The sequence below is a fragment of the Cucumis sativus genome, chromosome 5 (assembly GCF_000004075.3).
Source record: "Cucumis sativus cultivar 9930 chromosome 5, Cucumber_9930_V3, whole genome shotgun sequence".
NCBI lineage: Eukaryota > Viridiplantae > Streptophyta > Magnoliopsida > Cucurbitales > Cucurbitaceae > Cucumis > Cucumis sativus.
This window is the reverse complement of record NC_026659.2, coordinates 3012551-3025220: the sequence shown is the minus strand read 5'-3', so window position 1 is coordinate 3025220 and position 12670 is coordinate 3012551. Positions and strand designations below refer to the sequence as shown.

The 12670-nt window shown below is 30.5% G+C and overlaps 2 protein-coding genes across 2 annotated transcripts; one reads left to right on the top strand and one right to left on the bottom strand.

Moving 5' to 3' along the window:
- Window positions 1-372: 372 nt before the first annotated feature.
- On the bottom strand, window positions 373-4242 carry LOC101220403 (cytokinin hydroxylase). The gene is made up of 4 exons (XM_011656525.2): window positions 3894-4242; window positions 3337-3566; window positions 1911-2555; window positions 373-1189 (listed from the first exon to the last, which is right to left on the bottom strand). Exons 1-4 carry the CDS (start codon window positions 4189-4191, stop codon window positions 755-757), a joined length of 1608 nt encoding a protein of 535 aa, XP_011654827.1. The 5' UTR covers window positions 4192-4242; the 3' UTR covers window positions 373-754.
- Window positions 4243-8749: 4507 nt separating this feature from the next.
- On the top strand, window positions 8750-11645 carry LOC101220634 (oxalate--CoA ligase). The gene is made up of 5 exons (XM_004152336.3): window positions 8750-8857; window positions 9231-9664; window positions 9740-10796; window positions 10871-10974; window positions 11199-11645. Exons 2-5 carry the CDS (start codon window positions 9461-9463, stop codon window positions 11388-11390), a joined length of 1557 nt encoding a protein of 518 aa, XP_004152384.1. The 5' UTR covers window positions 8750-8857; window positions 9231-9460; the 3' UTR covers window positions 11391-11645.
- Window positions 11646-12670: the final 1025 nt, after the last annotated feature.

Sequence of the window (12670 nt, the reverse complement as noted above, 5' to 3'; positions counted from 1 at the left end):
AATTTTAGGAATTAGGATGTTACAAGGGTAAAAGACTACTAAATTTTTAGATTTTATCAAATAGACTTTTATCTTTATTATGGATAACACTCATAGAAAGTCTACAATGTCGATAAGCATTTATGAATCTAAAATTATTATATTTTGTAAATATTTTACTATAAAAATATTTTTTTGAAAAAGAACAAAGATATATTTACCCACTTTCCAACACAATTTAGGCTTATAAAGTAAACGATGGGATGCCTGATTTTTCAAGTGTGTTAGTATTTTTTTTTTCTTGCATTATTCCTCATACGTTTATAGCAAATCTAAACTTATTTAAATAGATATAGCAAATTTGAACTTATTTCAATAGAGAGGAAAAATATATGAAGATTGACAATTCAACTTTTACTCTACAATTATTGAACTATAAAGAAATATTGCATTCCCATATTTGGCACAAAAATAACAAATACAACAACAAAAGGGGAAAAAAACTAATCTCAAAGTCATTTAACCATAACCTAGCTCTACCTAGCTCTCTAATTTCAATGTAACAAGGCGTTTTTGCCTTTGAAGTTTGAAGAAGTTAGGACTAAAAACCTCCACTAATCTACGTGACCAAACAATGGAAGAATAAGGTCACTCCCACAATATCATTGCTAATTTTACCATGTTGGATAAAACTTCTGCAACTGCATTTGATGATTTCAAATCTAACAATATAATTAGTAAACCACTTACTCCACCAACTCTTATTCTCGTAAATTTATTCTTCGAGTAGTCGAAAAACAAGAGGCAGACCATGGGCAGGTCGTAACGAGAGCATTATAGAAGGCGAATGTTGATAATCTGAGGACAAAGAGAAGGAAAACCTAGACAAAATAAGAGTTAAAACAATCTTATACTCCATAAAGGTCAAGTGCCTACCAACACACATTCTTCCTCCAAAGCCGAAGGGCAAATAACCCATCTTGTGTGTGCAACCTCCCGAAACAGTGTCGTTTCGGAACCTCTCGGGGTGAAATTCATTGACTTGGTGACCCCAAAGAGCTTGGTCATGGTGCATGGATACAACATCAATCCACATGTTGGTCCCATTTGGGATTGTGAGTCCATCAATCGTAATGTCTTTTCTTGCTTGTCTTTGCACATTTGGAGCTGATGGATATAGACGTAGGACCTCACTCATCACCCATCCCATCTGCAAAAAAATTTAGGGTTCATTATTTATTACCACTACCCAACCAAAAACAACAACAAATCCTATTCTAATAATAGTATTTCTTTTGTGGGACACTAACCAATTTTTGTCCTAATAGTTTTGACAATATTATAATTTTTAAAAGACTTGGAATATTTTTAAGTCTTTATTGCAAACATATTTCTTTTTTTAAATTACTTATGAAAGAAAATAAGTTAAGAGAGATAACTTTTAACAATTTAGACTTTGTTAACATTAATTAAGTTAAGTAAATCTTATTCTCATTTAAAAACTAATTTTGAAAAATCAAAGCCTCAAAGGAGAAAGAAAAGATCATTTTTTGTTTAATGAAATTTTAAAGCCTCATATGACTATCACATTTTAAAAGAAATACTTAGACTCCTAACTGCATTCTAAAAAAATAACAATAAAAAAGTGATTTTAGAAACTTTGAAATTTCTCTCAACTTTTGAAAAAATTGACAGAGAGTGAATAACACTCAACGTTAAACTTATAAACTTAATTTTAAAATTCATCTAAGTAATTTTTAAAACTTGTTATTTTGTTTTTAGATTTTAGATTTTAGCTAACCTCTAATTTCAAATCTTTTACTTCATAAAATGCATTACATGTTAAAAAATCAGTAAATGTTTTAAATTAGAATTAAAGAATAATGAAAGATTAAAAGGAGAATTAATTAGAGAAGTTTTTAATTAGTTACCTTTTTGAGTGAAGAAAGGTTAGTGAAATCAAATTGAGTTTGTAAATTATGACCAAAAACTTCCTTAATTTCTTCTCTCAATATTGTTTGCCATTCAGAATGAACAGCCAATAGCATCAAAGTCCACGTCAAAGCCAACGCCGTCGTTTCATGTCCACCGAAAAAGAACGTTTTACATTCATCAATAAGCTCCGCCGTACTCAGCCTCCTCCCTTCTCCTCCTCCTCCACCGCCACTACTACTCTCTTTCAAAAGCAAACTCAAAAGATCATTCTGCTGCTCCGTCGTCCTCGTCGTCTCCGCCACCGCATTTTCTCTCCTCTCCGCAATCACCGACCGAAACAATTCGTCGATCTCCTCCCCGAGGACTTTCGCCTCCCGGGCCTTGGCGGCGTTTAAAAGCCCCGCGAAGGGGACGCCGACAAGGCGGTTGGTTTTGAATAGAGTGAATTGGAGTTGGCGGAGTTTGTTGAAGACTTGTCGGCCGCTTTCATGATGGAATCCAAAGCTGGTTTTGGCAATGATTTCGCCGGCGGTGGAAGTTATCTCCTGCTCGACTTCGATTTGAGGGTTGCCGGAGATGATAAGGTTAGCCCATCTCTCCACCATTTGGGTGGCGGACTCCACCATTAAGCTTGCCATTGCCTGTTTTAACTCAAAATATTAGTAAAATGTAAAGTATTACAATTTTCTTAGGAATAAGTGAATAAGAGTCCAACACGATAAAGTTCAATATCGATAGATTTTGTTATATTTATAATTTCTTAAAACGCATTGATATGTATTTAATTATTTTTTATTTTGCATGTTTCGACTATTCAATAATGTGTTTGAAATGTTAAAAAACTTGAGAAAATATAGAACACATTCGACAACATTTATCCGTATATACGTATGTATCTTATAAGTGCGTTTGGATGTGACATGTTTTAAAGGTTTTTAATTATAACTTTTTGTCCGTAAGTTAGTCATTTTGTTAAATATAAAAACAACTCTTTAAAAATTAAAAAACCGACAAATACATTTTATTTTCAAAAAGTGGATGTGTACAATTTTGAAAATGCCCTTTTAGCATCTCCACAACAAAAAAGTACAGAAAGGTGTTGTTTAAATGATAATAGTCTTCAAAATTTTACTAGTCGAACTTTCTATAACGTAACAATTTAATCTCTAAAGTGTAATTAACAACGATTTAGTCTCTATACTTTTAATGTTAAGACTTAATAAATTAATTAGAGGATAAGTTTTAGTTACAGATTCTTAAATTTGAAGATAAAAACTAAACTGTTTTTTAAATTTAAAGATAGATATGGTTAAATTGTTAGTAGGACTAAGATATCACAATTTAAAGAAAAAGTAGAAACTAAAGGGTTATAAGTTCTTTGAAAATTTAAAGACTCAAAAGTGATTTTCAAGAAAAACGTACCTTCAAGTTGGAAGGATTAAACGCAGGAGTAATGATATGTCTTTGGCGAACCCATTCATCTCCTTCAGCCATTACCAAACCATTTCCAAACATTGATTTTCTGTCATTTTTGAACACTGATGGCTTTCCCCAATGCTTTGCTTTTACTTCTTTTGATAATATCTTCACTAATTCTGGTTCTGCTATATACAAGAATGGCTCTGTCCCCAACCAATATGTAAATACTTTTCCTGCAATAACATACACAATTCATCGTCAATCAACGTTAAAATTCCAGTTGAAGTGTTCCATTGCACCCCCTACTAATTATGATTATTCATCCCTGATCTAATCGTATATTTCTCTATAAGAAAATACTTAAAACAATTCACCGACATGAACGTATAAACTCAGCTGACATCAACTTCTGCGTATGCATGAAGTCCAACTATTCAATAAAGAAAATGCTAAAAACATTAGTAAAATCTAAAGATTTAAAGAGGGAAATTAAAATTAAATCAATGAAGAAGAATGAATCATATAACAATGTCGTTTCTCTTATATATAAGAATGCTTACCGTACGTAGTTTGCCACCTTGCAAAATACGGGAAGACAGTGGAATGAATATCGTGAGTAAGTTGATGATGAGAGGAGGAATCTTCAACTGTACTATTAGGGTTGTTTGCATTCATCCTTTTCATTTCACTGATATTTCCAAGAGGAAAACATGGGGTTGGACCTCTAAACCCATTTCTCTTAAGCTTTTTATGTACTAAAAATGGTGAAACCCAACAACAAAACAATACCCTAAAAACAAACAAAATAAATAAACAAAAAATCACCAACCCAATACCTTCAAATATCTCAACCAACATCTCTCTCTCTCTCTCTCTCTCTCTCTTTGCTTTCTCTAAATGAAATCTCAAATTCTCTTTGTTTGATGTTTGAAAAAGAAATGGAATTTTAAGGGTATTTATAGTACCATATGTACTTTGAGATCAAAATTAAAAACAATATATGTTGAGAACTTTTAAATTTGAAGAAGACATTTTCAAACATATTCTTTTTCTTGTTTAAATTTTCAAGTCCAGCATTTTGACCCTTTTGTGGGGGAGAAGAATATATATATACATATGGTGGTTCCTACTCGTATTTGTAACTTTTTTTAAAAATTATATCCAAAATGGGAAAATATGTGAAAGTTTTTTATTTTTTGGGGTATAAAGTTTCAATTCCTACCTAATTTCAACTTTATTTTATATGATTATTGTCATTATATATATGCATATAATATAGTTTAAAGCATATATTATACATTATTTCATTTTTGTTTGACCTTATATATATATATGTATGTACCCAATTAAGATTGTCTAAATTGTAGGTCTAAAAGTCCCTACACAATATATTATTCAACCTTAATTTTTAAATGTCAATTTCTTGGTTCCTCAAAGTTGAAAATTAAATAATTTTGAGGACTATTTTGTCCTCTATATGTTTAACTCAAATTCTACATATTTTTTTCTTCTCTAAAGCAAAAATAGCTCCACATGTATATATAATAAAAGATTTTCAATGGTTGGTACGTATGTAAAATATTTTTATTATTATCTCTCTTCTCAAATGCAATCGAATTACTACTCGAAATTTAAGTTTTAATAATACTCATTAAGAAAAAAAGGTGGGGTGAAATAAAATGTACGTTAAAATAAAAATACAAAATTCTTCTTGACATAAGGTAAATGAACTTTTATTCTGTTGAACGTAAGAGTATTTGGTGACAATATATTAGTATCGAGTTATAGATAATAGTGAAATCAACGTAAAGGGTATTAATGACACAGTCTTGGTGTCATCTAAGCATATTTAACGACATTTTTTCGAAGTGTCGTCAAATAACCTTTCTTGACAAAGACTTCAATAACGCAAAGTTGTGTCATTAAAACTCTTTATGACACAAATTTTGCATCGTTAAGATCCAAATTTCTATTAGTGAATGAATAAAGGGGTGACGATTTGTTCCACTTTGAGATAGAAGAATTTGAATCTCTAAACTTAAAACATAGAAAATTTTTGTTGAATTGTGTCAAGTAGTTTGCAATATTTCATCTCTTACCGCATTAGGTTTTTAGACGTGTTATATTAAAATATCTTGAGATAATTGTGAAGTTGTATATATATATATATACGATCCAATTATACCTATAATATCCTTTAAATTAATTAAGTAGTATCTAAAAACAATTTATTATAAGTTTGATAGACTCAAATCCGCTCAACTTTATGTTTTATATATATATATATATAGATATCCCATACCCGATAGCTAGTTGAGTGGTAAAACTATTAATAAATCCGGGAGAGAATAAATAGAAAAGTAGAGTTTGTAGGGAAGTAATAAGAAGGGGAAAGTTTTGTATATTTAATATGGTAATAAAAAGTAGTGGTACGGCACGTTTTATTATTGGCACGTGGGACAAATGGGAAGCGGAAGTAAAAGTGGGGCGGACACGGGCAAGAAACGGACCAATCAAAATTTGACAAATTTCATAATCCCTTCAGACTAAATATAAGTTTGGTCAACTTTGTTTAACAAAACGCACATCACACGTGTCCTTATCTTCTTTCTCACTTAGCCAATCAATTTGGAATCTTAATTACTTTCACTAACCACAACTTCTCACCTCTTAATTAATCTCTCTTTTTTCTAACTTCATTCAACATAAAAGCTATAGCTAAAATTAGCTAGTGACGTTTTGTGGTAATTGCGACCATATTCTTTCTTTTGCTGGTCATGTCTTACTTGAAATATAAATTTACTGTTGTTATCACGTGTAGGTCAGATGAACGGTACATTTTATCCATTTAAATTTTGGCATTAGTAGATATGTGTAACAATATATTATTATAATTAGGAAACTAAAATTTCATGACGTTTATAAAAAATTTTCACAACTATAATTCTCTTGAAAGTTATTATATGGTTAAATTAAACCTGAGGACATTCCTCGAGCCCTGATCTTCAACTGACACCATCTAGCTATCTAGACCTAACATGATGTAATAAAATCAAACGAACATCCTATATACTTTCAATGCTAATATCTATCTCCTGTAGTACCCAACCCACTTCAATCAGCTAAATACTTTTACTTTTTCACTTCAACATGATGCGTGTTGAACAGGTCATCACCACATTGCTACAATGCTCGTTTTTTTTTTTAAATTGAGTTTGACTTGAGAACCACCGAACCAAGATATGTAATACAAATACAAATGTTTTTCGAGTAAAATTGATAAGACTAACCTACAAAAATGTGTTTTCTGTTTTCCCCTTTTAGTTATATCATCTTCCTTTTCTTTATTTGAAACTCAAACCAATAGCACATAAAGAAAGAAAAATGTGTAGTCAAAGGCAAAGAATAAAGTAACAATATAGTTAATAAAGTAGCAATATGCATAGTTGTATTTTAATGTGTTGCGCATTCTTGGTTCATTATATATATATATATATATATATATATATATATATATATATATATATATATATATATATTTAAATAAAGTTTCAAATTGTTGAAAAATAAAATTAAACCTTCTTCACAAAAGTATAATGAGAAAGGTATATATGGAACTAACAAGAAGAATAGGTTACGTTTAATATATAATTGTTGGCTACAACTTTATACATAGCCTTTCTTTTCTTTATGAATACATTTACTCCTTCACATTTTCTATTCAAAAACTCTTATTAAAAACAGACTATTACTCTTGTTTATAAATTCATATATAAATATATATATACAAATAAAGTATATATTTTCTCAAACGTTCTATTTTTGACCATTTTTTAAATTAACTTTTATTTTCTTCATATATAATTGTTACTTCGAATCATTTATTTCAAGGTTAAAACACATTTGAAAACCAGCATCAATCACTTAAATAAGTTTATTAAAGTTTTATTTTATTAATTAAATATATGTGATTCACAAATTATCAATTAAATTTTCATAAAAAAGCATATTTTGGTCTAAAAAAAATGAAGAGAATAACATTCAATAATTTCTTACACCACTATTGTTTAATAATATGGTTCCTAATTAAAGTCGGTCGCTAATTGAACTATTCATATGTTATTTGACAACATTAGTGATAACTTTTTTTTCATTAAAATGATTAAACGTGTTTTCATAACTCAATTGATATACAACATATCTCAGTATACTACAAGTGATTTTAAGGACCGATTACTTATAAACAAATTTAAAACTCGAAAGCTTAATATTATCTCATTTTAGTCTTTGGTCACAAATTCTTTTGTCCTCGTTTTAAAATATTTATTTTGATTTTTAAGTTTATTTTATTTTGGTTTATGAAATTTCAAAATATCCATTTAGTTATTCTAATTTTTTATTTTAAATAACAATCATTTAAATTTTCTTGAATTATTAGGCTTTAAATCTTTCTAATATCAACATATATATATATAGCCTCCCTATTATAAACATAGGAGATTTTCTAAAAATATAAAAAATTGACTAATTATTTACCCTCGATAGAACAAAACTAATAAAGGACAAAATTTATTTCACGTATTCTATTTTTTACAATATTTCAATTATATTTTTATATTTAACTATTTTTAAATATAAGAAAGTAGTAAAATGAAAAAGTATTGTCATTTGTTAACAAGGCCCATAATTGAAATAAAATTGAGAAGTAAAAGAATTATATTATTGTTTCTTAAAAGTTAAAAATTAGAATATGGAATATAAAACTTAAGTATTATTAATGGAATACTTTGAAAGCTAAGAGATTAGAATATAATAAACCTAAACTAAATATTTTTCACCAATTAAATATGTATTATAGAATAATAAATTTTCAAAAACCAACCATAACTCAACTCATTAACTGTTAAGAACATTTATTCGCTAAATAAATAATAACAATGATAAACATCAAGATTTTAATACTATTTTGATCTAACTTTTAATTCATTTTAGTGATATACTTTTAATTCATTTCATTGTTGTTTGTTTATATATATTAATTCGATACTTTAAAATTAATATTAAAATAAAAAAATCGATAACGTGGAGAAGATATTATCTTGATAAATCCGTAATTTAATACACCATTTTATTCTTAGTTAATAAATCAATGATTCAATACACCATTTGATTCTTAATTTTCAACAAAAAGCGATCCTTTTTATCAATTTTAGATATTATTTTATTTTGTGGTTTATAATAATTTTTGTATTTGTTAATAGTTTTATTGTATGAAAATGTTTTTAGTATTTAATATAAATCCAAAAGGGTACCAATAATGATAGGTAATAATTATCCAAAAATGTCCACCCAGACGACAAACATTTTAAAGACTCCTTTTCTCCTTTCCACATACCCTTTCCCTTTTCCTTTTCATTTTCCATCTCTCTCTCTCTTCAAACTCATCACATTTTATCTTCTTCTATATCTTCTTCCATTCTTCCATTCATTCTCTTTCCCTCTTTTGCTTCCAAGTTTAAGTCAGGTACTTCTAAACTTGTTTCTATATATCTAAATACTTCTCTTATATATATATGAAAATGTTAAATTAATTGCTATATCATATATAATTTAAAGTTGTGTTAATAGGAAATAATTTAGTTTAGATTGTTTTCCTAAATCTTGTATAAGATTTACTAGAATCAAATGTATGTTTCTTTTTCCTATTTAAGCTGTCACTCCAAAGTATCTTTTAAAATATTTATCTATATGAACATAAAATTAAAGTATTAACCATAAATATAGTATTATGATTCATTACCTGATTTTAAATCAGTATGAAAACTAAAAATACTACCACCCTAAATAACCAATTTTTTCTATATATTATAAATAGTTTCATCTTTTTTTTTTTGTAGGACCCGTAGGTGGATCCGCCGGTGCATTGCTGGTTAGCCAACATGCTCAAACAACAGCAAGACTCCGCACACAACAACCGAACCATAAACCGCCACATGGAATAGTATAATAAGGCGCCCCTATTCATCCTCTATCACTATTTTTGTATATATTCCCCAAAAACTCCCTTCTTCCTCATCCATCACTTTATTCACTCTTATCATTTTCATCATTTCTTCTCTCAACCCAAATGGGGTTTCCAATTACTCTCTCCGGATTATTGCAATCCGTCGCCGGAACCTTTCCTGACAGGAGAGCCTTATCCGTATCCGGAAAGTTCGATCTCTCACATTCCCGTCTTCAACACCTCGTTGATTCCGCCGCCTCTAAACTCGTCGCCGGCGGTATCGAGCCCGGCGATGTCGTTGCCCTTGTTTTCCCTAACACCGTCGAGGTATTATATTAGTTTCAATAGAATAGAACCACCCATCGGATTAAAACTTTTGATTTTGATTGTTTGGTTTTGTAGTTTGTTATCATGTTTTTAGCTGTGATCCGTGCTCGAGCCACTGCGGCGCCACTCAACGCCGCCTACACGGCTGAGGAGTTCGAATTTTACTTATCGGACTCTGAATCAAAGCTCTTGGTTACGTCTATAGAAGGCAACAGCCCGGCCGAGACGGCCGCGTCTAAACTCAAAATCAAGCACGTGACCGCTTCACTTCCCGATGCAGGTGCCGAGTTGGTTCTCTCTTTGACTCCGTCCAACTCGAATGGTTCCGAGTATGGCTCAGTTCTTGAAATCCTCAATGAAGGATCCGACGTGGCGTTATTCCTTCACACGTCAGGCACCACCAGCCGTCCCAAAGGCGTTCCATTGACTCAGTTCAATTTGGCCTCGTCGGTTAACAATATTAAATCGGTTTACCAACTCACTGAGTCCGACTCCACCGTTATTGTCCTTCCATTATTCCACGTCCACGGTTTAATGGCTGGATTACTAAGCTCACTAGCTGCCGGAGCCGCCGTTGCTTTACCAGCAGCCGGGAGATTCTCGGCGTCGACATTCTGGGCCGACATGATCCAATACAACGCCACGTGGTACACTGCCGTACCTACAATCCATCAAATCATACTAGACCGGCACTCGAACAAACCAGAAAAGGTTTACCCGAAGCTCCGGTTCATTAGAAGCTGCAGTGCATCATTAGCTCCAAGTATCATGAACCGGATGGAGGAGGCGTTTGGGGCGCCGGTTCTGGAGGCGTACGCGATGACGGAAGCGACACATCTGATGTCGACGAACCCATTGCCGGAAAACGGTCCGCACAAGGCTGGGTCAGTGGGGAAACCGGTGGGTCAAGAAATGGTGATACTGGACGAGAACGGCATCGTTCAGGAAGCGAATGTGAAAGGAGAAGTTTGTATCAAAGGTTCGAATGTGACGAAGGGGTACAAAAGTAATCCGGTGGCGAATGAGGAAGCTTTCCGTTACGGATGGTTCCACACCGGAGATATTGGGTACTTTGATTCCGATGGGTATTTGCATCTTGTTGGTCGGATCAAGGAATTGATCAACCGTGGAGGTAAATTCCAAAATTATATCAATATCTTTATTCATTGGTATATGTTTTTGATTAAATAAAAAAAATGAAAAAAGGGGAAAAGATATCGCCGATTGAAGTGGACGCAGTGTTGTTGGCTCATCCGGACGTGGCCCAAGCTGTCGCATTTGGAGTTCCTGACGATAAGTATGGGGAGGAGGTAAATTTTTTCTTTTATTTTTATCTCTTTCTATTTTAATATATATTTTGTCAATTACTGCATGCATGTTTACTTGAGATTAATTTTAATTAAATTTCTTGTCAGAACAATTTGTTTGTATAAATACTTTTTCAACACAGTTAATTATTTAATTAGTTTTAACGTATTTTGAGGTGAAAATAAAAAACATAAAATAATGGTAATTTTGTTTGTTTGTGTGTTAGATAAATTGTGCAATAATTCCAAGAGAAGGATCAAAGATTGGAGAGGAAGATGTAATGAGTTTTTGCAAGAACAATTTGGCTGCTTTCAAAGTCCCCAAGAAAGTGTTTCTTACGGATTCACTCCCCAAAACTGCTTCTGGCAAAATACAACGTCGAATCGTAGCCGCTCATTTCCTTCACCAAGATTCCTGATAACATCAACCTCAACCTTTAATTAGAGTTATTTTCGTTCTCAATATATCAAAGAGCAGATCGTAGGATTTATTATTCCTGGATTCTTAATTCAGAATAAAGTTATATAGTCATGAGTTAGAAATATTCATAGTCATTGAACTATGAGGTCTCGTGTTTATGAAGTTTTATGAAACTTTGATTGTAAACTTTATCAACTATATCAATATTTTTTTTTTTATTTAAATGCATGTCATGATAGTTAATGCGTTAAAATGAACTGCTCAAAATTTTGATGGAAATATTATCATTAATGTGACTAATGTGCATCATTTAATATTTTATCATTGACTATTTTAGTTATTAATAAATTCCTCTAATAGCTAAAAAGTTTGAAAAAATCAACTATAAACTAGAGATATAAGGTTGAAAGATGGTGCCTAGGTTTTGTATTAAAATCCAAATAAAGGACAAAATGCCACACCTTTTGAAAAAGGGGAAATTGGGAACTAAATGCCTCTTCAACATTTTTATTGTTTACTTAAAATTTAAAATATTATACTCTTTTTAGCTTTTAATGAAAATGAATTAGTATTATATAGTTTTGATTTGATTTTAGAAGTTAGCTAATGTAACCATTTTTCGTTTAATGTTTTCATATTATCAATTTTTTTTCATAAACATTATTCTTTAACATAGTACAAAAAATAAACTTGTAATCGTACTAAATTGTCGAATAATTTTAATATTTAGTATTGTATGAGAGATAGTGTACAATCCCGTATGCATATAGTTTATGTTGTGACATTTTTAAGTAAAGGTCTATTAGAATTTTAACATTATGGTTAGTTATTAATATATGCACATAATTAATAATTATTATATCTATAAAAGAGTACGAAGATATCTATGGATGATTAATATTTTCGATCAACTTTTTTTTTTTATTTTTATTAAAATGTGGTTTTTCAATTTAAGAACAGATTCCTTAGGATAGTCTTTTTGAAAATTTATTCTCTGTAACCTTACCAAAGTCATTTCAATTGGTGGGATATGAAAATTTTTAATATATGATTTTAGATTAGAAGCAAATATAAATTATTTTACAAATAAATGCACCTTTAGAAGTACAAGTCAAAATATGAAAAGAGAAATTGAAAGTTTTGTTGATTATTTAATATATGTAAATTAACACTAAAAATTGACTTTAATTTGATTATATTTAATAATGTGATTTCAAAAGCGTTAAAAGATATTCCTTAATTTAAAATCTAGACACGAAAATGATACAACTGATTATA